We start from the raw sequence: 25,219 nt of genomic DNA on the forward strand, positions 1-25,219 counted from the left end.
TATTTCCAAATTGGTTGTGAACTCGTTATTCATTTCGTCTGCTAGAGATGATGATGATGATGATTAAGTATAAAAATTAAATTTCCAAAAAAAAAAAAAAAAAAAAAAAAATGGAAAAAAAGTCAGTGGCAGTAGTTGTAAAAAAATTGAATTTTTTACCTGAGTGAAATTAACATTGCGTTGTTAAATCATCATCATCATCATGATTATTATTATTATTATTATTATTATTAATTAAGTTTTTATTCGATTACGTAATAAAAAGTATGACGAAAACGAAAACGTTAAATCGAATACGTTGTTGATTTAAAATACGAGAAAAATTCTCTCAAAACTTTCCAGAACGTTTTTCTTTCTTTTTTCACGTTCCCTCCCTTCCCCTTTCCTCCCCTCTTTCTTTCCATTTTTGTTCCCTTTGCATCGTTTAAATGGCGGAATATCAAACGATAAGAAAAAGCGCGCGAAAAAATTTAAATAAAAGTGTTTTTCTTTTTATCGATTGATTAATTAAATTTTTCTCAAAATTTTTTAACGTTAAAAAACACTACATCGATAAATGATTAATATATAACAAACTAGAGTTTCTTACGCGCCGCCGTTTCGACTCGTAATTAATTTTATTTTCTAATTTATTTATATATATATATATATATAGTTTTATTTATTTATTTGTTATGTTTGTTTGTTCGGCTCATGTTTACCAAACGATAAAATCTATTTTTCTTTTCTTTTATTTTATTATTAAATTATCATCATCATTATCATTTACATTATTACAAACAAACGAGTGAAAAAAAGTGTTTTTATAACAACATGAAACGATTTAGTTGTTGTTGTTTTCTCGTTGTCGTTTGCCGTCGCCGTCATTGTCGTTATTTGAACTCATGATTGTAATAATAATAATAATAATAATAATGATAATGATGGTTACATTCACGATAACGAGAATTCATTAAAAGGTAACAAACAAAATTATTACCTGTAATTTTTTTTTTTTTTTATTATTCAAACAAACGACATCCAAGATGATTTCCGAGTGTCTTTGAAAAAAAAAAAAAACGTTTCTTGCCATTTCTCTCTCTCTCTCACTCTCATAATCGTTTTCATTCGTCTCTCTCTCTCTTTCTCTCTCTCGTTAATTTTATTTTATTCTTATGTTGGCTTTGTAAGGTAAAAATGGTCGATGGGTTTGGGCAAGAGAGGAAAGGGGGGGGGAGAGAAAAACGCGCGCGATGGGTGGAGAAAAAGAAGGAAAGGAGGGAGGGAGGAAAAGAAAATTATTAGAAGGCGGTGATGAATTTAAAAAGCCCACAAAAACGATGAAAAGCGATGAAGAAGAGGGAAAAAAAAGCTCCCGGGTGTGTTTATGTGCGGACGCCATTTTTTTTTTTTACGTATCGAAAATTTTTTAATTCGATAATTATCGATATATAAAACTCTCTAATATCGAAAAATTTTTTTTTCCTCGTTGTTGTTGTTGTTTACTCCCCTTTCGTTTGTTTTCTCACAAAATGATGATGATGATAATAATAATAATATTTTTTGTTACTTATGAAACCGGAGGCTAATTTTTCACTTCTTTTGTTTTTTTTTTTTCGTCACGTTTCGATTATTATTTATTAATTTAAATACTTTCGATTAATTACGTTGAATTTATTACGTTTTACTCTCTCTCTCTCTCTCTCTCTCTCTCTCTCTTTCTCTTTCTCTCTCTCTCTTCGTTGTTTTTGTTTGTAACACATGGTTTGACGTCTGATTAAGTTCTTTGTTGTTGTTGTTATTTTTCTTTATTATTATTATTATTATTAATTAGGTTTGCAAGGATTTAATTAAAGGGATTTTTTTTTTTTTGATTTTTTTTACGAATGCGTATTATACGTCCACATCGTGCGTGCGTGCGTGCGTGAGTGCGTGTGTGCGTGTGTGAAAGAAAAAAACGGAAACAAGTAATTACAACTTCCGAAATTTTGCGGTTCGTAGATAAGGCAATTTGGAATAATTTTCACGCTCGCGTTGTAACAATAAAAATTTTTTTTTTCGGGGGGAGGGGGTGAAAACGGGTATCCTATCGATTTTTCCCAAAAAAAAAAAATTCTAAAAAAATCCCCTCCCCCCAAAAAAAAGAAAGAAAAAAAACAAAAAATTTTTTTTTTACCATTTTTCGTAATATCGACAATAATTATCATCATCATCATCATTGATATTATTATTATTATTATATTTGTAAAACATGATGTCATACTAATAAATCAAATAAAGTCGATTACAAAAAGAGAGAAAGAGAGAAGGGGGGGAAGGGAGAGAGAGAAAACGTAGACTTTTAGTATAATTCCATTGAATTAAATTTTAATTTTTTTTTTCGTGGTTATATAAAAGGCGGTGGAAATGTGGCGGCATACGACATATTACGCACACACACACAAACACATTTAGGAGGAGAGTGTTAAGAAAGAGAGAGAGAGAGAGAGAGAGAGATAAAAAAATTATTATAAACATTCCATAACCGCCGTGAGTTAAAAATCTGACAGGTACACAATGGATTTGACAGAATCAATTGAAAGTAATTTTTTTTTAAAAAGATGTCAGAAATGTATTAGTAGGAAAGAAAAAAGGAAAGGAAAGAGAGAGAGAGAGAGAGAGAGAGGCGGCGAGGGAGGAGGTTACGAGTGAGTGAGTGAGTGAGAGAGAGAGATAGAAAAAAAAAAACCTTAATTGACTAATGTGTATAGTTTTGACATATATTATTGCCACAATGGCAATCTGTCATATCAGAACCTAATGGAAGGAAAACTATCATCCAAAGGAACTTTTTTTTTTTTTGTCCTTTTTTCCTTTTATTTCTTTCCTTTTAATTTTTCTTCTTCGTTTTTTATTTAAAAAAAAAAACGTTTGAGATAATTGAGAGCGATATGGATTTTCATTAAAGAGCATTCACGAATTCAATCAGGTACGACACACTATTAACGAATTTTTTTTTTTGTCTAAGGGAGGGTTTCCGGTTTTGATGATGATGATGATGATGATGCTGATTCTCTCTCTCTTTCTCTCTCTCTCTTTTAACCTCTCGTTTTTCTCTCTTTCTCTTTCTTAGGTATCGCATACGTTATTAACCAAAAAAATTTTTTTTTTTTTTAATTATTAATCGAACGTTTTATGATGTCATTATCATTATTATCATTATTATTATTATCATCATCATCATCATTTGCTGCAGTTTAAAGCATCTAAAGTTTTTTTATTTAATAAAATATTTTCCTGTACGGTTTCTTGAGAAAAAAAAAAAAAAAAAAACAAGTTTTAATAATAATTTATTGTATCTTTATTTTGTTTTATTTTGTATCGTCGTCGTCGTCGTTTGTCGTGAAACAAACGAGAAAATCTCGATGGATAAAGATAGATAGATAGATAGATAGAGAAGGGGAGAGAGAGAGAGAGAAAGGATACGACAACAATCAGGTTTAAAAAAAAAAAAAACTTTAAAAATAATAAAATTAAATCTCGAATAATATATACAAAAAAAAAAGAAAGAAAGAAAACAAACAACAAACGCAAACGACGCACGAACAAACGCACACACACACAGAAAAAAAAAAAAGGAATGATGTAAAAGTCAAAGTTGGATATTGAAGCAGAAGACATTTTTAAGACGCAATTTTGACAGTTGAACATAAGTTAGGAAGATTCATTACATTTTATACTTAGACTCGTCGTCGTCGTTGTCGTTGTCGTCGTACCTGAAAAACCTTTTTTTTTTTTTTTTAAATGAAAAAAAAAATTTCGTTTGACCGATCCGGTACGATTAAAATTAAAATTTAAAAGTCTTTGTCTTTGTTTGTTTGTTTGTTACGAACGACGTCGTTTTTCGTTTTTTTTCCCCGCAAAAATTTTTTCCGTACGAAAAAATTAAATGATTTCGTTTGTTGTTTGTTGTTTGAATTTTTTTTTTATTCGTTTGCGTGGAAGTAGAAAAAGACAAATATGTTTTGTTTTATACGTTAAAAAACTCATCTGTTCTTTTTTAATTTTAAACATATGATAATAATAATGATAATAATAGGTACAAAGGAAAGTTTCGTGAACCTGGAGAGCATTCGGTTTACGAGAGTATTTTCCATTTGAAAAATTTTTATTTAATTTAAAATTCAAATTTATTCCAAAATGTCGTGGTTATAAACAAAAATATAAAAAAAAAGGGGAAGCAGATGTGTAAAATCCGTTACGATCATCGTACTACGTACGTCAAAGTTTCGGTTTATTATTTATTTTAAATTTTCCCGCGTTTTTTTTAAAAAAAAAAATTAATCCGAGCGTATTTATTTTCTTTCGATTTTCTTTTCCCTATTATTGTTATTATTATTATTATTATTATTATTATTATTATTATTATTATTATTATTATTATTATTACTACTACTTTTTTTTTTTTTTAAATGGAAAAAACGTTTGTTGTTGTTGTTCTTTTTCACATATTCGTGATTTCGTGTCATTAAAAAAAAAAAAAAATCCGCAAATAAAAAAAAAATAACAAACGTTTGTTTTTCCGCCAATTAAATTAAATTTAATATCACGTGTCATAAAATCGATATCCGCCATTTTATTTTTTTATTTTTTTCAAATTATTATTATTATTATTATTTGTTTTTTTTTTTTTTTAAATAATAGTTATATGTTTACGCATGAGTATTTACGCGTGAGTGAGTGCGTGAGTACGCATTTAAGACGAAATTTCCTTTTTGACTGTTTTTTGGGGGAGGAGAGAGTGCGAGAGGAGTAATGACGGAAATTAACCGGTTTGAATGAAAAATAACGAGACTTAAAAAAAAAAAAAAGGGAGGAGGTGCGAAGGGTAGGAGTATGGAGGAAATAAAAGGTTTGTGGTTGGTGGTAGGTAGGAAAAAAGGAAAAAACTTTCGGAAAAAGGGAAAATATTAAAAAAAGGAGAGAGAGAGAGAGGGGGAGGGAATGAATGGGGTGGGATGGGAGAGGGAAAAAGGTGGTTTGAGGGTGGTGGTTTAATATACACACACATTAATTACACACGAACGTAGGCATACGTATATGCGTGCATGGGGAGCACCGAGGGAGTTTGAAGGTAGAGAGAGAGGGGGAGGAGAGAGGAGTGGGGGAGGGAAGGGAGGGGTAGTATCGAGCAAATTAACACGCACGAACACTTTTAAACAAAAAATGACATTTTCAAACGGGTGAATATTATTAAAATTATAAAATTATGAATTCAGTGGGGAGGCATTCGACCGTCCAATATATATATATATATACGAATAAATAGTAAATAATGAATACCTTCTGCTCTCCGGTCATTTTTATTTTTTTTTTGTTTATTCACGTCATTCTCTCCCCCTCCCCCCTTCTCTCTTTCTCTGTCTCTCTCTGGTCATTATTAAATTTTTAATTATCGATATCGAACGAATTCGTGGGGAGTGAGAGAATTAAATAATATACTCAAAATTATATTCATATATATGTTTTGTTTTGTTTTGTTTTCAGCGGCCGTGGCAGCAGCGAGAATGTCCGGAGTATCTACGTCCACGACCGTTTGCCGGCCGCATTTTCACGCACCGTTACATCCGTGGTTAAGTGACGCAGGTACGAAACCATCGTGGTGCAATCCGTTCGGTAACGAATCCGACAACAAACCACCGTCGCCGCTCATAACAACGAACCACCACCCGAACCATCATAATTTGTTCAGTTTTCCGCCGACGCCGCCGAAAGACGCGACACCGGATTCCGTGACGACGAATTCGACGACGAATCACACGACGACGTCGACGAATTCTACGGATTACCAACAAAAGAGTGACTTTAATAACAAAACGGATTCGGCATTTACAACGAAAACAACGAACTCGGGTGATTATAGTCAAAAAAACATGGAAAGTTTTAACGTGAATAAAAATAGTGAGTACATGCACAAGAACGATTATCTGGCACACGCGGCCGCACTCAACGCCGTAGCATTCATGCAACACGACGGATTGGACGTGAAACCCGGTATCAACATGCTAGGAAATGGCATACTATCAGGGAACGGCGGATCGAACAACAAGCAGAGAGAAGGTATCGATGCTAGTGTTAGGTCGCCGGGAAACGAAAGTTCCTCCTCGAATAGCGAAAGCGAAACGAGCGTACACCCAAAAATGTCTCCTACCTGTCACAATCAGGGTCCGAGTCATTCACCCGCCGCCAATCCGAATCCTTGCTTTCCTCCCCCTCCCCCATTGCAACCCTCGCCTTATCACGAACACGGAAACTACTACGGTCATTATCATCACGGGAATTTATTTAAATCGAGCCATCACCATTCGCCGGCGGGGATATCCAACAGCTCCGCGACGGGGCTACATTCGAACCTTAAAAATAATTCTAGAAACAAATCGCGGTCGAGTGCTGGTAAGCAGACATTTTTTTTTTTTTTTGTTTTCTTTTGTTTTTTTTTAAGTTTTTTTTCTTCTTCGAATTATTTCTTTACATCATCAAACGGATCAAGGAAACTTTACATCTTTCCCTTCATTCTCCCCTCTCCAATATCACTTCATCGCACGTCACACAAAAACAACCACTCGAAAAGGGATTTATCTTAATCCCAACAAACAAACAAAAATCATTTTCAAAAAAAAAAAAATTATATCTATAGAATAAATCTAACCAATCGTATTTAAACATAAAATAAAAATAACTTCATCATCATCATCATCATCATCATCGTTTCTCGCCATTTTGTTTTTTTTTAAACACCCACGATTTTAAAATTAATAACAAAAGAAATATACAACAAACAACAACACACGAACGATAAAAGACAAAATTTTAATATTAAACCATTAATCAAAAAGGTAAAACGAAAAAACGCCAACAAACAGATAAAGATATTTCACGAAATGGTTAGCGTGAGATAAGTCCATCACTTCCGGTTTATCGATTCGATTATTTTAAAGTGTAATTCGTCGGAGTAAACAATAAAAAAACGAGAGAGTACGCGGAAATGATGAAAGGAAGGAAGAGGGGAAGGGGGGTAAATTTCGCGCGAAAACGAAAGGGGTTGGTTTTAGAAGGCTGTGAAATTTTTTTAAACGCACTCACGCACGCACGCACGCACGCAGGTACACGCACTCCACGCAAACGCGTGCGCGAACGGATAAAGTCATCAACCAATTAAACCTTATCGAAATTATTATTATTATTAATAATAATTACCCGGTAATGAATTAATTTAAATATTTATCATTTTTTTTTTTTAATTATTTCCGTAACGATTTTTTTTTTGCCGCGAACCTTCCGCCATTTTTATTTAAGAAAAAAAAATTGAAGTCGTTCGTTGGGTTTACATACGTCCGCCATTTTTTATCAATTAATGAGTGAAAAAAAAAAAAGAAAAGAAAAGAAAAAAAAAATTTTGAATTAATTATTTTTTTTTCTTTACACCCTTTTTGTCATTATTATTATTAAGTACCTAACCCTTTGAATTCATTCATTTACCCTTTTCCGTCTTTCTCCCTCTCCCCCTCTCTCTTTTCTCCTTTTTTTTTTTAAATTTTTAACCGTTGTTATTATTATTATTATTATTATTAGAATTAACCGATTAAATTAGTCATTCTCTTTCTCTTTCTCTCTCTCTCTATTATTATTATTATTATTATTATGTTTTTTTTTCTTTTCCTTTGACTCTTTCGAACGGTTAGAAACGAAAAAAAAAATTTAATTTTTTTTTTTAATTTCCTTTGATATTATTATTATTATTTCCGTTTCCGTTTTGTACGATTCGACATCTTCCTTTGATTTTTTTTCCATTGACGACACAGTTTTCTTGATCTTATTATTATTATTATTAATTTGTTTGTTTCGTTTTTTTTTTTTTTTTCATTTTTTTCTTTTTCTTTTTTATTTTTTTCAAAGCTTTTAATAATAATAATAATAATTTAAAGTTGATTTGTTTTGTGTTTACTAGCACTAACGGCCAAGAAAAAAAAAAAAAAATTTTTTTTTTTTTTTAAACAAAATTTTTGATTTCGAAAAAAGCACTCTTTCATTTTATTTTTAATTTTTTCTGGTGTGTGGGAATGGTGATGGTATTATTTATTATTCCTGTCGAAGTAAAGGTAAGTATACATATTCACTTTTATTATTATTATTATTACTACAAAAGGTTTCGCGGATCTTAAAACCTGAATCCGGTACTGATTTTTTTTTTGAACTCATTATTTTCTCGTCTTAAAGAAAATTTTTTTTTTTGTTGACAAAGGAAAACAAACGAAATCGATTTTTTATCGTTCGATATCTCGAATATTTAATTAAATATCGTTCGATTATTTTTTTACCTACCTGAAATTTTATAAAAATTATTATTATCATCGTGAAAGGAGGGAAAAAAAACTTTAAAGTCGAGTTTTTCCTTTGCAAATGTTTTTTTTTAAATTCGATTAATTATCGTCCGTTTGTTTGTTTGTTCGTTCGTTTGATTGTTTGTTTGTTTTTTAAAAACGGCGCGAAAAACAAATTTTTTTAAGTTTAAAAGTTTTTTTTTTTTTTTTAAACAACAAAAAGATTTAAGTGTATGATACTATTAAAAAAAAGGAAATACAAGAGGGGTTAAATAACAACAACAACAACAACAACAGCAGAAGAACAAACGCAGACAAACAACGTAAAAAAAAAAAATCACTTGAACGGTTAATAATGAAATTTCAAACTGTTTCTCTCAGGGTAATTCCCGCGTGTGGTCTTTTATATATGCCAACAATGAACCATCACCACTATTTCCATCCTTTTTCGTCTCTCTCTCATTCACTCACTCTCTCTCTCTCTCTCTCTCTCCTTTCACATTAGCCAACCAAACCTCTCGTGAGGTAAGAGGGAAAAATCCTTTTATCTTTTGCAAATTAATTAGTGCAACGTGCGGGTGAATGAATGAAGAGAAGAAAACAAAAAAAAACAATATTATTATTATTATTATTATTTTCACTCACGAAGCGAGCGAGAGAGAGAGAGAGAGAGAGAGAGAAGAAAGTAAAGGAAACGAAAGGACAAAGGAAAACAAAAAGGAAGATTTCCGTTCGAAAAAAAATTAAGAGAAAACATTGTAATTTTATTAATGGATCTCTCCTTCCATCCCCTTCACCCCTTTCCCCTCCTCCCACGTGATTTAAAAAAAATTAAAAGTGGGGAGGAAGGAATTTTCCCCTTTTACGTGTGATTAATGTCTCAAGTGTGTGTGAAACTGTTGAGATGATGATGATGATGATTTTCTTTCATCTTTTGATCTATTCTTTTTTCCTTTTTTTCCTTTTTTCCTTTTTTTTTGAACTTTAAAAGACAAAATGACGACGACAATGACGACAATGATGATAACGATACAAAGTAAACACTAATAAATTAAATTTGATTTAAAAAAAAAAAAATGGCGGATTTTTTTTGTCGCGGTAAAACGCCTCGGAAACATTTTTTTCGATTTTAAATAATCCGCGTGAAAAATTTTCGCTGTAAAATGCCTTTTTAAAATCGAATTTTATAATACGAAAAAAACAATCTCGAGTTATTATTATTATTATTTGTAATGAAATCGAAATGAAAAAATTAATAAATTAAAAAATAAACAAACAAACAAACAAACAAACGAACAAACGAAATACAAACGGATGAAATCGTTGTGGAATTGTAGGGGAAAAAAAAAAAAATGTTTTTTAAAATTCTCGTCGTGTTCTCGTCATCATCATCATCTCCATCTCCATCATCATCATCGCGAACAAACAAACAAACAAACAAACGTTTCGACATTAATAATTGCATTTAAAAAAAAAAAAAATCAAAATGGCGTCGAATCGTCCTTCGTTCATTGTTTTCATTTGGCAATATATATATACATGGAAAATTAGCATAATGGTGAATTTTTTTTTTTTTTTTATTCGCCATTAAATTAATCGTTAATTTTTTTTTTTTTAATATTATTATTATTATTAAAATTTCTATTATTAATATTAATAATAATGATAATGATAATGATAATAATGAACGAAACAAAAAAATTGCGAAAAGAGAATTTTTTTTTTTGTGCCTTCGAGTTAAATGCAAATTTGACATTGGCCATGAAAACGTCCTAATTTGTTTTTTTTATTCTTTCATTCACGGTTGTATTCAGGCTGCGAAATAATAATACTCGTCGATTATTATTATTATCATTATCATTATCATTATTACGAAATAGTTCTCATGTTTCGATTATTGAACTAGAAGAAAAAAAGAAAAAAAATGGCGGGAAGTTTCGCGTAATTTTTTCTTTTCTTTTCTTTTTTTCTGCCACGTTTTTTTATTTATTTATTATTTATATTACGTAGAAAAGATAGTTAAAAAGGATTTCATCATTTGTAATTATCATTATCATTATTATTATTATTATTATTACTATATCCGGTGTTTTGCGAAATATTTTCTGGACTTTGGTTGAATTTTTTCGCAATTATCCGGTTTTGTTCGGTCATTTTTTTTGTTCGTCGGAGAGTTGGGGTTATTGCGTCACGATTACTCGCGTTTAACGTGGAAAAAGAAAGAAAGAAAGAAAGAAAGAAAATTTCTTCTTCCACTTTTTTACCCTTTACATACATAAATATAATTTCCTTTTTCTAACGTTTTATCATCATCATCATCATCGTTTTATTATATATATATATCCCATACGATCTTTCATATTGTTGTTTTACAAACCGGATATTGATTTTCACAAAACCCTTGAGAAGACGAAATCGTGTGTTGCAAAGAAAGAGAGAGAGAGAGAGAGAGAGAGAAAGAGAAAATTAATTTCCAAAAATTTAATGAAAGCTGGAAAAGGTTTTTTTTTTTTATATATAAAAACCTATAATTTAAATTGTTATAGGTTTTAAGGGGGGTTGTGTTCAGTCGGGGTCGTCGTGGCTGTTGTCTTTTTTTTTTTTTTTTACCTTTCATCGCCATCGTCTACGTCGACGCCACCGCCACCACCACCACAACCACAGTCAACACCTTTACTATTCCCTCTCTCTCTCTTTCTTTCTCGTAATCTTTTTTTTTTTTTTTACTCTTCTACTTTTAACCACCCTTTGGGTTGAATAATTTAAGAAATCAACCTTTGACAGGCTATAATTTAACGTATATAAAAGGGTAAAAATAATAATAATAATGATAATAATAATAATAAGAACGGAAACGTCCTTCGGAAGAAAAAGAAGAAGAAAAAAAATGATGGTGATGGTGGTGGTGGTGACGGTCACGATGACGAAGGGGTAAATGTAATGATCGTAGATAGTTGTGAAAAAAAAAACGTGGCAGTAAAATAAAGTCTAAAAAAAAATTTAAATATCGATATATCGATCGATCGATCTATCGAGAAACGATTAAAAATTAATCGAACTTATTTATTTTTATTTTTACAAACAACCGTAAACGAGTTAATTATTATTAATTATCTTATCGATAATATTTACTTTTACTTTATTTTTCTCTCTCTTTCTCTGTCTTCGCGTCGTGGCACGAGACAAATGTTTAATTTTATCGAAATGAAACAAATTACAACTCGTGTTGTTTTTTTTTTTAAAAATCATTCCGAGGCGTTAAATATGGCGGATTCGGTTATTGAAGGGAAAAAAAGGAAAAAGAGGAAAAATTTTAAACGGAAGTTTGGAGAAAAAAAAATTCGAAACGTGAAATTATTATTATTATCATCATTTTGTAATTATTCGCTCGCACATTAAAAAAGAAATAATAATAATAATAAAACAAATCGTTGCGTTTGATTTTTTATACTTTTCCAAAATATTATTATTATTATTTACGAGTGCGGAAACGTTAAAAGGTTTGCCATTTTAAAAATTATTATATCGTTTATTTTTTTTTTCATTCCTACCGTTGCGGTTTTTTTGTTGTTGTTTTTAGTTAGGTTGGCAACATTGTTTGGCAGGTGCGAGTCGAATCGTCGAAAACAAAAAAAAAACCTGTTAAAAAAAAAAAGTAATTAATTTGTCGAGGCGATCGAACGGATGGAAGAGGCGGAAAAGGAGGGAGAGGGAAGGAGATGTGCGAGAGAAGGGGAGGAAGACGGGGGGGTAAAACGGAAGTGTAAAGATTTAAACGAAACTGTGGCGTCAGCGTCGGCGGCGTTTTCATACGAAAATTTTCCCTTTTTTCGACTCGATTCCGCCATTTTTTTTTTTTGTTTTTAATGAAAAATAAATTCGAAATCTGTGAGTGAGGGGGCGTAAGTGAGAAAAAGATGGCGGTGGTGATGACGAAGGCAAAAACCGTGACGAAATAATTTTCTCTATCGGATTTATTATAAAAGATTTAAATTTTGCAATCCATTACTCTCATCACCCCCGTTTGTCACCTTTTTCTTTTTACCCTAAATTGCAGCAAATTTTTTTTTCTTTTGCTACGGTTCGTACTTTTGCGTTAAATTTTACATTAAAAAAAAATTTCCTTTTGCACCATTCTCTCTCTCTCTCTCTCTCTCTCTCTCTCTCTCATCCATCCTTTCGCCAGCCATTTTTACTCCCATTTCACATCATATTCAATCACCTTCATTTCGTCCCGTCCACCATCGTATATCCATCCATCATTCTTCGTTCTTATCCTGAATTATCATCATCATCATCATCATTCAAAATAATAATAATAATAATAATAATAATAATAATAATAATAATAATTCGGCGTTAATTATTAATGTTTTAACCTGATAAATTAAATAATTGGTGTGAACTAGGCCGCAATCCGTTGCGTCTATCCAAGGTCGCATATATATAAATATAACGTAATTTCAAAACATCATTTCCCTTTTTCTTTGTCTTTTTATCGAACAGGTTGGTAAAGAGTGAGAGAGAAAGAGAGAGAGGGGGAGAGAAGGAGGAAAGGGGGAAATGGAAAATGAATAAAGTGAAAGGTCAAATTTTTTCCTACACCGGAATCTCATTTTAGAAAGTTTAGTATTTTTTTTTTATTATGACGAAATTTCCCCGCCTCCCCAAAAAAAAAAAAAATTTTCCAACGAGAAAGAGAGAGATGGGATGGGATGATACGAAGAATCTGGAAAAGAGAAGCACGCACACGGGAGTCGTAAATAAATGGGGGGCCCTCTCATTGCGATTATTAAAAGACATACGCGGGGGCGATAGGAGAGGAGGTTGGTGGGACGGAGGCGGGGGTGGGCTACCTGATGTAATTTTGACATTTTAAGTAGTACCGCCTGCCTCTGACGTATCGGTGGGTACCTTCACATAACCTTTCATTATCTCCTCAAAATTTCAAAATCGAGCGTCGTTATTTATACACTCTGTGTATCCACATTAAAAGCTTTTAATATACCATTACTGTCATATCTAACGTATTAATATATAACAAATTATTTCATTCTTACTCTCTCTCTCTTCCCTCTCTCTCTCTCTGTCTATCTATCTCTCTCTCTCTTCGATGGGTATTTCTTTATTAAAAAAAAACACGTTTTATAATATATTTATAAGACGTGTTTTTCATCATCATCATCATACGCGACAAAATTAAATACCTTTCATATTTATTTTTCCCCATCCACACATTCACAAGGTGGACAATCAGTCATTCATTCATTCATTCATTCATTCATTCCTCCTTTCGTTAAGTGGTGTAATAATTTTACAAAGATTTTTTATGAAATTTATTTTTTTTATGTTTTCGAAATGCGTTAGAGAAGTAGAGATGGATGGACACTCTTTACCGACGAGTTTTTTTTTTTTGTGGGTATCCAATTCGGGTACCCCCCGCGCACTCACACACACGCGGGGTTAAGTGGTTTCCTATCAAATAAGTCACAAACCATCCATCCATCCATCCATCCAACCATCCGTCCCATTTCGTTCCCGCCCTTTCACGCATTTTATAAGCCAAAAAAATTTTTTTTTTTTTTTTTTTTTTTTTAACCTTCGAGCTTATTAAATCGGATGGTTGAGAGAGAGAGAGAGAGAGATGAACTCGTGTAACGTCACGTGTGTGAAAGAGAGAGAGAGAGAGAAAAATCAGGTTTTTAATAAAAAAATTTAATGTTAAAATTGTAGCTTAGCACACGAGTTAAAATCGGCGGATCATTTAAATTTGTTTTGTTATAAACATTATGGAATTTTTTTTTTTTTTTTTTTTTTATAAAAAAATTGTTGTAAGTAAATGATTTTATTGATCGATCAATGCCTCCGCGATTTTATTATTATTATTATTATTATTTAAACATAACACGAATAACGTTTAAAATCGTGACGGGTATACATATATGAAATTTTTTTTTCTCGTTGTTAAAACGAAATAATAATAATAATAATAATAAATTAATGGGGATTTATTATTGTTTATTTATTTATTTAACGTATGTTGGTACACCTGTTGATGGTATTCGTTTTTCCTCATTCACTTCATTTGTTTTTAATGATAAAAAAAATTTTTTTTTCCCCGTATAGATTTTATTTATTTGTTGAAAATTGGCAAGGGAGGGAGGGAGGAAGTGGGGAGGGGAAAAAATGTTGTTACCAACTTTAGAAAAATTTAAAGAAAGGAAGGTAATAAAAATGTTTTTATTTATTATTTTCAGAAGGGAGAGAATGCGTAAATTGCGGTGCAACATCAACGCCTCTTTGGAGGAGAGACGGTACCGGACATTATTTATGTAACGCTTGCGGGTTGTATTACAAAATGAACGGTCAAAATCGGCCATTAATAAAACCTAAAAGAAGACTGGTAAGTTTTTACTCTTTACCTTTTTACTCTTTGTTTAAAAAAAAAAAAAAGGAAACCGGGAAACCAGGAAGGCAGGAAGGAAGGAAGGGAGATACGGAAGAAAATTTTCTAAAATCACTTTCTAACTCTTCCTTCCTTCCTTTCTTCCTTTCTTTCCTCTTTCTCTCTCTCTCTCTCTTTAATCTTCTTCATAACCAATTACGATTCCCGACGTACCACTCGCCTCCTTCCCCCTCCCCAGTTTCCCCAAAGTTTTTTCACCCCTCAAAAAATTTCAACCGACCGACTATATATATACACGTCAAACAGGGGGCGAAAATAATTTTTTATCGGTAGGAAAAATCATTCTCTCTCTTTACGTTTTGTTGAAAATATCGAATTCGGGAAAAAAGGAAAACGCTTGCGTACATTCAGATCTCGTCCTTTTTTTTTTTTTTTAGAGCCCCCCCATTATCAGGCTTGCGCAATCTTATCGAAACCATCCGATAACAATCGGATCATTCAATGTAATAACGCTATAACTCACTTTCTCTCTCTCCATCTCTCTCTCACTCATTTGTTTTCCTCTATCTTTCTTCTCGCCTGTATCGATTTTATATTTTATTAATGTGTGTGTGCGTGGGTGCGTGCGTGTGTGTGTATATACACGCACGCGTATGTTTCCGTACACACATATATTTATATATATTTTTTTTTAAAGTTCTTCTTGTCTACCGTGATATTCTCTATCCTTCTCTCTCTCTCTCTCGTTAATTTTCTATTCAGTCTCTCATTTTTTATTTTTCCAACCGACTAAATCGATATTCTTGTGGAAAAAAAACCGGATGTGAAAAAACGGTCGAGAGTTTTCCCTTTTTTTTCTTACTACACACGACTGTCTACTACCCCGATGGGAAAAAAACGTGGCAGTAATTTAACGCGTTTGAAAAATTAACAAAAAAAAATTAAAATTAAAATAGGAGGATTTAGAGAGAGAGAAGAGAGATAGAAAACGTTTTCGGTTTTTTTTAGGATACCAAAGGTTGGATGAGAAAAAGAAAAAAAAACCGTGAAAAACGTTTTTTTTTTTTTTCGGTGTAAAAAAAAAAAAAAATTAATCGAAATAAAATCGATAAATTAAGTCAATAAAAAAAAAAAAATTCATTTTCAAACGATCCACTTTTTCACACGTTTTTACACCAAAAAAAAAAAAAACAAAATGGTTATCGAGAGAGAGAGAGAGAGAGTTAAATCATAAATCATATTTAAAATAGGAAAAAAAAAAAAAACGAAGGATCCTCCCTCTTTTCCCCGTTCTTATTAAATAACTTTACCTTTTATTACGTCACCACCACTACCACAACCACCGCCGCCGCCGACGCCATCTTTATCATTTCACATTACCTCCCCCGCCGCCGCTCCCTCTCCTTCCCTCTCTCCCAAAACCTAAAAAAAAAAAACCTGATGTATGAGCGAACATCACAAAACGTTTTCGTACGCGCGTGACGATCCGTTTTTAATATTCTCATAATCGATTTATATCGATTAATAATATCGATATTCGATTATTCGGGGAAACAAAAAAAAAAAAATAATCGAAATCGAAACTCGATCGTTTTCTCACACCCCTTTAAATTTCCTTTATCACGTTTTTTCTCTCTCTCTCTCTCTCTCTTCCTTTTCCCATCTTCGCCTTCCGAAATGACGGAATTTGAATTTTACGCGCGTTTTACGCACACGCACTAACGAACGAACGCGTCACGTGATATTTTTTAAAAAAAAATTATTATTATTATTCTACAATTTCATTTCATCGTCCATTTTGTCTCCCCCGTCTACTCCCCTCTCCTTTTCTACATTTATTTTTTTCCCCCGTAAATTCAATCGATAAATAATAATAATAATTATTAATAAAAGGAAATAATAATAATAACGATAACGATTACGAAATATTTTCTACGTCATCAAAGGATAATTTCCTTTGTCCTTTCTCGCGTTCTTTAAAAAAATGTCATTCATTCATTCATTCATTCATCGTCCGTATCGATTGTGCGTGCGTGCGTGCGATAATAATGATGATGATTTTTTTGTCACCCGAAAATTAATAATAATAATAATAATAATAAGAGCGGAAGAGAAAAAGAAGAAATAAAAATTTTTTTTTTTTTTTTTAAATTATTAAATGCGATATTAAAACAATTTCCGGTTTACGAAAATGAAAAAAAAATAAAATAAAATCGTCATCATTATTATTATCATTATCATCATTATTAATTTTAGTATTATTATTATTATTATTATGGTCGCAAAAGTCATTATTATATATATTAGGTTAAGACTCAATAGGGTGGTTCGTGTTTTCCGGTTTTTGGGTATTTATTTATATTAAAAAAAAAAAAAAAAATTAAGGTTTTCACAAAATAGGTTTTTAATTTATAAAAAATAAAAAGGGGGGGCAAACCGTGAAATTTATACCTGTTTGTAAAATTATTTACCTTTTTAAAAAAAAGACTAAAACCACGTTAAGGTTTTTAATAATGTTCCTAATGGATACCTTTAAAAAAAAAAAAAAACATTTTTGGTTTTTCACGTTTAGCATTATTATCATCATCACCACCACCACCACCGCCGCCATCTTTACAAAGTAATTATTAGTTTATCGATGATGTTTATATAAAAAATTACTAGAAAGTTCGCACTCGTATTTTTTTGACGTGTCAATAAAATTTAACGGAAACGAATGAATTATCACGCGGTAGCTAGCTAACGCTTTTCTTTTTTTTTTTTATTAACGATTTTTTTTTCCGAATAAAAGAAAATAGGTTTTTTGTTTTGTGTGACACGTTCACGTATCTCTAAATTCGTGTACACGATAAATGTAAACGTGTAATCAGAATTAAAAAATCTACTAAAATATTTTCCGTTATTTTTGAGAAAATTGTCGTCGGGTAAATGCAAACAAAAGATAATTTTTAAAATTGTGTTGTTCAGGTGCAGAAAAGGTAAGGTTAATTATTATTACTACTGCCACGACGACCGCGAGGTTAATTAATTCCAAAACACCTTGCCTCTCTAATTTTTTTTTTCGTAACGGTTAACCGAAAAGTCGATAAATATAAAAAAAAAAAAAACAAGGGGGAAGTTAAAAAAAAAAACTTTCGTGGAAATAATCCGATAGTGCCACGACGAAAGGGAAAAAATTTTTTTTTTAAAAATCAGGTTCAGGTTTAAACGGGAAGTAAGGATATTATCGATCTTTTGATACGTTCATTTTCAGTTTTTTTTTGTTTTTCCTTTCTTCCTATTTTTTTTTCGTATTTAAATACCCGGAAATTAAAACACCTCCCCACTCTCCCCAAGTACGTCCTGATGATCAATCATACCACAAATCACGGTGAAAAGGGGGAAAAGAGAAAAATCGTGAGAGAAAGAGGAAATGAAGGGTAAAAATAAAATAATCAATGAATGAGGACGCGATCGCGAAGGCTTTGTAAAAAAAAAAATTAATTATTGATAACGGAGGCAGTGTTTTTGTTTAAATTTTTAAATTTTAAATTTTCCCGCGTAAAAATTTTTTTTATAAAATACGTCATTTCACTTTTCCTTTTTTGTTTTCACGTAACGAATTTATTATTTATTTTATTTAAAACGGAAAAAGGTGATGCGGAAATGAAATGATGGAAAGGGGGAAGAGAGAAGGGAAGAGGGGGAATTAAACGGGGAGAAATAAATAAATAAAAAAAGTAATGGGAGAGTGAGGAGGAAGGGGGAATTTTTTTTTTTTCGGAAAAAGGGTATGAGAAGTTCATTTATATGCAAATAATGTAAGAAAAAAAACTCCATTGTTTCCGTTCCCTTCCCTCGCTTTCCTCCTCCTTCTTCTTCTCCTACCCCTAAAATTTACAACTTTCTCTTTTTTCGCTTCTTGTCACCCCTTTTCTCCTCCTACGCTCCCCCTCCGCCCTTTTTCCACCCCCTCAATTCCTCCTCCAAAGTGACAAAAAATTGCCCCCTTCGTAATGTATTATCATTATTATTATTATTATTATTAAAGTTTAACGTTTCATTCCGTTCGGGAATAATAAAAAAATAATAATAATAATGATAATGATATTAATGACGACGAGGACGACGAGGACGACGACAGCGACGGCGATGATAATGATGATGATAGTAATAATAATAATAATAATGATTTTCATTTTATTTTCCTTCGGCGGGGAGGGGGGGAGAAAGCGGTTTAAAGATTAGAAAAAAAAAAAAATGATTTTATCATAAATTAAATATAGGTGTTGAATTTCAAATTATAATTTTTTTCCCGTTTTTTTTTTTTTTTGCTTTTTCCCCGGTTTTTTTTTTTTTTTTTTTTTTGTTTCTCCTGCCACGAAATTAAAGATTAATTCTGACATGCGCTTTCGTTAACCCAATTACTTTTTTTTTTTTTTTTTTTTTTTTTTTACAACGTCGAATTGCACGAAATGTCGAAATGAAATAAGTCACGGGTTTGTCTCTCTCTCTCTCTCTCTTTCTTCCTCTCTCTCTCTCTCTCTCTCTTTCTCCCTCTATCTCTCTCTATCTCATTCACTTTTCCACCCTTTTAAATTATTTAATTTAATTTTTTATTTTTATTAAATATATACATTTTTGTTGAACGCGTGAAAAATTCGGGAAAGAAAGAAATGAGAAATGGAAGGGAGGAAGGGGGGAAAAAAGGGTCAAAGGTTAAAAGGTTCAACATTTCTAATTACCCAAGGAAAAGGAAAAAAGGAAAAAATTTATATGCATGCATAGGAAGGAGCGTTTTACGTTTCATTATCGCATATTATAAAAAAAACTTTTTTTTGATTTCTTCTTCCACGTTTATCGTGTAAATAAAGAAAAGAAAAATCATATCGAAATAATAATAATAATTATTATTATTAAATATGTGGAAATGATAAAGGAGGAGATATAAGTTTGTGATTCTTCTTCTTCTTCTTCGAAAGCTCATTTTATATATGATTCGTCCAATCTGAACGTTTGAATCTGGAATCTCTCTCTTTCTCTCTCTATTCATTTTATTCACTCGTCGTCGTCGTCTGCTTGTTCAACTTATTCCCCTTGGGGAAAGGTTTCCTTTTCCTATCTCTCTCTCTCTTTCTACAAACCCTTCAAAATGCTCCCGGGGAGGGATGGATCGAAATGCGCATGCTAACTTACGAATATGAAAAAAAAAAAAAAATCAAGAATTATTTTCTCCCTTATTTTTTTTTTTTTTTTTGACTTTTATTCTCGACGGGTTTAAAAAAAAAATTTCATTCTTCATCCACGACTTTTTCCCTCCTCACCTCCTCACCTCCCTCCCTCTCTCTCTCTCTCGCTTTACTTCCTTCGGTCATTTAATTTTATTACAAGTCATTTAACAATTTCACCATCGGGGATGGGGAGAAGAATACAAAAAAAAGAATAAAAAAAAAAACTTGTGACGTTTTAACCAAAAAAACAAACGAATAAACAAACAAACAAACAAACAGACAAGATGGGTCACACCGAAAGGTAAAAATTCACCGTGGCACGAGAAAAACGTATATGAAAAAAAAAAAAACATTTTTTATTTGATTAATTGTCGTGGTAGCAATAAAATTTATAACAACAATAATAATAATAAAATGAAAAGGGGGAGGGAGGAGGGGAGGGGAATTGTTTAAAACGTGAAACGATTACGTCATAAAACCTGAAACTTGTGTCGTGGTACAAACACGAATTTTTTTTACCCTTTATGTAAATCGAATGAACTCTACGCGGGCAAAAACACGAGTCGATATCATCATTATTATTATTATTATATTTCCATCGTTTTTTTTTATCGTGTCATTAGAAATTCGACAAACGAAATAATAATATAAACCGCGAAAATATTAAATTTTTAACGTATTTTTACCGTCATGTCGCATCAGAGACGTATCTACTTACCTTTCGTAACGGTTTCACAAATTCAAAATGTAAGAGAAAGAGAGAGAGAGAGAGTGTGTGTGAGTGAGAAAGAAAAATTAATCAAGTTTTTACCTGAGAGAATACAAACGAATAATAATAATAATAATAGTAATTATCAATGGGACAACCTGCAATTAGCGACCTCATGTCTTTCAAAATAAGTCAAATAAAATTTTTTACGCACAAAACGAAATTTTGAATTATCCCGCGTAAAAAAAAAGCTTCACCGCCTTTTTTTAATAATTTTCTACCTTTTGTAGATGGCGCGCGAGTGAGGTTTGCGTGTGACGTATATCGTGACGTAATAAAAGAAACAAAAAAAATTCAAAAAATTTGCGTTCGAATGTGAGAAAATACTAGACTCGAATTATCGTTGTTGAATTGTTGTCGTGGTTGTTGTTGTTGTTGTTGTTATCTTCCTGACAAACAAACGTGACGAATCGACGTAAAAAAAAAATCAATATTTTTTTTATTATTATTATTAATCGGTTAAAAATAATAATGATGATAATATGATGAAGAATTTAAATTTAAATTTTTTTTTTTTAACGGTTTTCGTTACATTGAAAAATTTATTATTATTATTATTATTATCATTATTATTATTTTTTTTTATTGGTAAATAATAGGTTGTTATTTTTATTACCCCCCTTTTTTTTTATTACCGGAATGCGAGAAAAGAGAGAGAGAGAGAATGAAATGTATGTAGAAAACAATATGAGGGTTATTAATTGTGTTTTCGTGGATATAGACTGGCGGGTACACCCCAGCGGGGGGAGGGAGGGAGGGAAAGAGAAAATAATGCCTGGACACCGCCTGCTGAGATTTTTTAACTACCGTCGAAAAATAATCACTAATTCCACGATTTTTATATCCGATTTAATATCCGCGTTTCCCTAACGTTTTTTTTTCACGACTTCCTTTTCCTTTTGTACTAATAAAAAAAAAAAATTTCCCTGATCGGCCTTGAAATCGATGATTAATCAATGTTGCCAACCTAATTTTTTTTTTATTAAAATTAAACAGGCTGTAAAAAAAAAAGTACCGAACGTCGAATTTTTTTTTTTTGTAAATTTAATTTTAATCGATTTGACGACCCAAATCGTCGTACTGTCATGCAAAAATTCAATTTATTCTATTTACACGTCGTCGAATTATTATTATTATTTATTTATTTTCATTATTTGCGATGAAATGATGATGATGATGATTATATTCATCTATCGTTGACATAAATTTTTTTTTGTTATCATTTAACCCGATAAGAGTTCGTGACACTTTTGTTAGCGCGTTTCAGGTACTTGGGTGTAATTAATGGGAAAAAATTTTTTTTTTATTATTATTTTGGTACGCGTGTGCGTGTGTGTGCGTATGCGTGCAACCTATTTAAAAGTTCGTTTTCGGATTTGTTTCATTCATCATCATCAGAATCGACTTTTTAAAGTGATTGACGAGTGCGATGGCTCACAAGCCTTTTCTTACAGACATCAAAACCAACTGCAGATTGATGATATCCGACAAACAGACAAACAAACACAGACAGACAAACACAAAAAAGGCTTCAATAATTTAACGAGTTTGCGTGTTTGAATGAATTAATCCAGAGACTGTTAATTTGTAGAACCAAAAGGCTAACCACAATTTTACCAAAAAAAAAAACCACCTGCAGGCGCCTGAAATACCCGAAAGCACATACCTGGACACCACCACCACCACCACCAGGCACACACACACACACACACACACGCCACACCTGCACTTCCGCCGTTCGATTATTATTATTATTATTAATTCCGGTTCCTCGTCTCTTCATCGTCTTTTGCGTTTTATCTCTCTCTCTCTTTCTTCTTCTTTCTCTCTCTTTTTCTATCCCGATTGCAAACCTTTGAAAAAGTTCGTACCTGTAATATAGATTTAATATTTCTTTTTTATATTTCGTAATCAATACTTTGAGTAAAACAAACAAACCAGCAAACGAATCGGCAACACAAACAAACAAACAAACGGGTAAAAAAATTTAATTTTAGGTTATTCAAAACAATTTGATTATCGAAACAACCGCATTTTTTTTTTGTTGTTCGAAGGTGTTGTTTTGTTGCGTTTTTTTTTTAAAAACTTCTCGAACCTGTTTTATCGTCGTGGTTTTAAGGTATTTAAAATTGATTTAATGATGTACGACTAACTCGAGGGTATACAAAAGTATCGTCATACCATCAATATTTATAAGTATACCGGTCAATGTTAAGTGTGGAACAAGACAACAAAAAAAAAACGAGATTATAAAAAACGGTTGACAATTTTAATTTCTTCTTCCACGACTTTTTTATTTTTTTTAAAATTTTGTTTTGTTTTGTTTCTTCAATGTTTTTTTTTATTAACTAAATTTTTTTTTTTTAATTTCCTTTTAATTTTAATTACGTAATTATTAATATTATTATTAAAAAAAAATGTGGTGTTAGCCTTTATTAAATTGATTTTTAAAATTTTTTTGTCAATACTTTTTTTTTTTTTTAATTCGAGTAGTAATTAAAAGCCACTCTGGGAGATGAAAAAAAATCCATTCATTATTATTATTTTTTTTGATTCTCAATACGAAAAAAAAACGTGTCACTAGTAATATTCGGTAGTTTTTTTTTTTTAAATGAAATAATTTAAAATCAATTAAAATTATCGTGGGATGGTAAAAAGGAAGGAAATTGAAAAAAAAATAATTTTTTTTTTTTGGCGTGTCATTATATTATAGAAAGAAAAAATAAAAGTAAAAGTGTCATTAGAAACAGAAAATTTTTTTTAGTTTTTCATACGCGAACGAACGAAAAAAATGATTTTTCAAAAAAAAAAAAAAAAGTCCCGCTGAGATAGAAAATATCACACTTAAATTATTATTTTTACTCGACGTGGCAGCAGATGATTTGAGTCGAAACAAATTAAAAATAAGACATTTTTTCTTTCCTCTTCCCCTCTTCCCCCTCTTCTCTTCATAAATAATTTTATCAATCAATATCATTATCATTATAATTTTTCTATCAATTTGACCAAATAAAATTTTTAAAAAAATGACCGACATTTATAATTCTCTTTATTTATTATTATTATTATCATAACAGTTGACGTACAACATAAACCTTTCCAATAACGTTTTCTCATTCTAATTATTTTTCTTCTTCCCCGAAAATTTTCTCCGATTTTCCTAAGTTTTAATAAAATCAATTTTTTCAAAATTTCTCTCAGATTTTTCTTTTTTTCGTGGGAGTTGAAATACCCTCTAGCGGATATTTTAATCAATTAAAAAGAAAACTTGAATGACGTCACGCAATCAAAAGGTGTGACGTAGCAAAGGGTTATTTTTTTGAAAATACTAATAACTTACGAGATTTTTTGGGTTAACAACCGTCGTTGGTTTGTTTGTTTGTTTTTTTTAACCGTTTCCGTTTCCGATTATTCGATTATATTCTTATTTATTTTTTTTAAACGCACACAAAACACGCATCGAAATAACATTTTTTTAAAATAATAATAAAACATCTCGACGAGTAGGAAAAAAGAGAGAGAGAGATGAGAATAAGGAAGATTGAAAAGTGATGATGGTTCTTTCATCATCATCATCATCATCGTGTCAATCAATTTCTTTTAATTTTTTTTTTTAATTTTAACAATAAAATGGCGATTTACGACGGCAATAGTGGAAACATTTTGCACTTAGCCAAAGGAAAATAAAAAAATTGTCGTTATTTATTATTAAAATGAGACTCGTAAATTGATCTTAACTAATATGCATTTTCTCATTACAATAAAATTCATTTTAAAATCTGAAAGAAAAACAAATAAAAATAATTTATTCATTTTTAATTTTAAATTGAATTGTCGCTCACGTTTATTTCAATTTGAAAAATTATTCTTTTAATAATTTTTGTCTCTTTTTTCTCTCTTTGCCATTTTATCATCATCATATTATTATTATTATTATTTATTCATGTCAATTTATGTAAAAAGTAATTAACGATATATATATATTGTTATGATCCCGTACTCAATATTCACATTTTCAAATTTTTATAAACAAAAGACTGGCGACGAACTCGAATTGTTCTTCTTTAGAAGCGAAGCTTCTAAAGACTCCTTCTTTTATTTTATTTGCAAGTGTTTGCTAGTTCCCATTGTTGCTCGTTCGAAACAGTTGACTGACGAAAGACCAAAGTAATATAGGCAAGCTACACAGCTTGGCGTTGGTTCATTTGATTTTTAGTCTAGCTGTAATAAGTTCTTGTTTATTAATATTAGTTTTGTGATAGTTTTAAGTGCTTGTTCATTACTTACAAAAATAAAGAACGAACCGAATATAACATATAAAAATTTTGGCGCAGTCGATGAAGGATCATTCTGAACGACAAGAAACCGGAGAATTCTTAAGTAATTCGTTCATGTTGGTGGGTTTTACTCTTTATCAGATTTCTTTATACTGTAAGTAGTAGTTATAGTACTCATTTTGTGACAATGCTAACTTGATCACCTGTTTCACCCATCC

At 31.2% G+C, this 25,219-nt stretch overlaps 1 protein-coding gene across 1 annotated transcript in view; it reads left to right on the forward strand.

The window, feature by feature from the left end:
- Positions 1 to 5,525: 5,525 nt before the first annotated feature.
- The window catches only part of Phum_PHUM494280 (endothelial transcription factor GATA-2, putative), a gene marked incomplete at both ends in the record, with an annotated part of 29,505 nt that continues 9,811 nt past the window's right edge, over positions 5,526 to 25,219 (forward strand). Inside the window, 2 exons of the mRNA XM_002430632.1 lie at positions 5,526 to 6,411; positions 14,597 to 14,742. Coding sequence (XP_002430677.1) covers positions 5,526 to 6,411; positions 14,597 to 14,742 — 1,032 coding nt within the window. The remainder of the gene's footprint in view (positions 6,412 to 14,596; positions 14,743 to 25,219) is intronic.

The sequence above is a fragment of the Pediculus humanus genome, genomic scaffold (genome assembly GCF_000006295.1).
Source record: "Pediculus humanus corporis 1103172108263 genomic scaffold, whole genome shotgun sequence".
Classification (NCBI taxonomy): Eukaryota; Metazoa; Arthropoda; class Insecta; order Psocodea; family Pediculidae; genus Pediculus; species Pediculus humanus.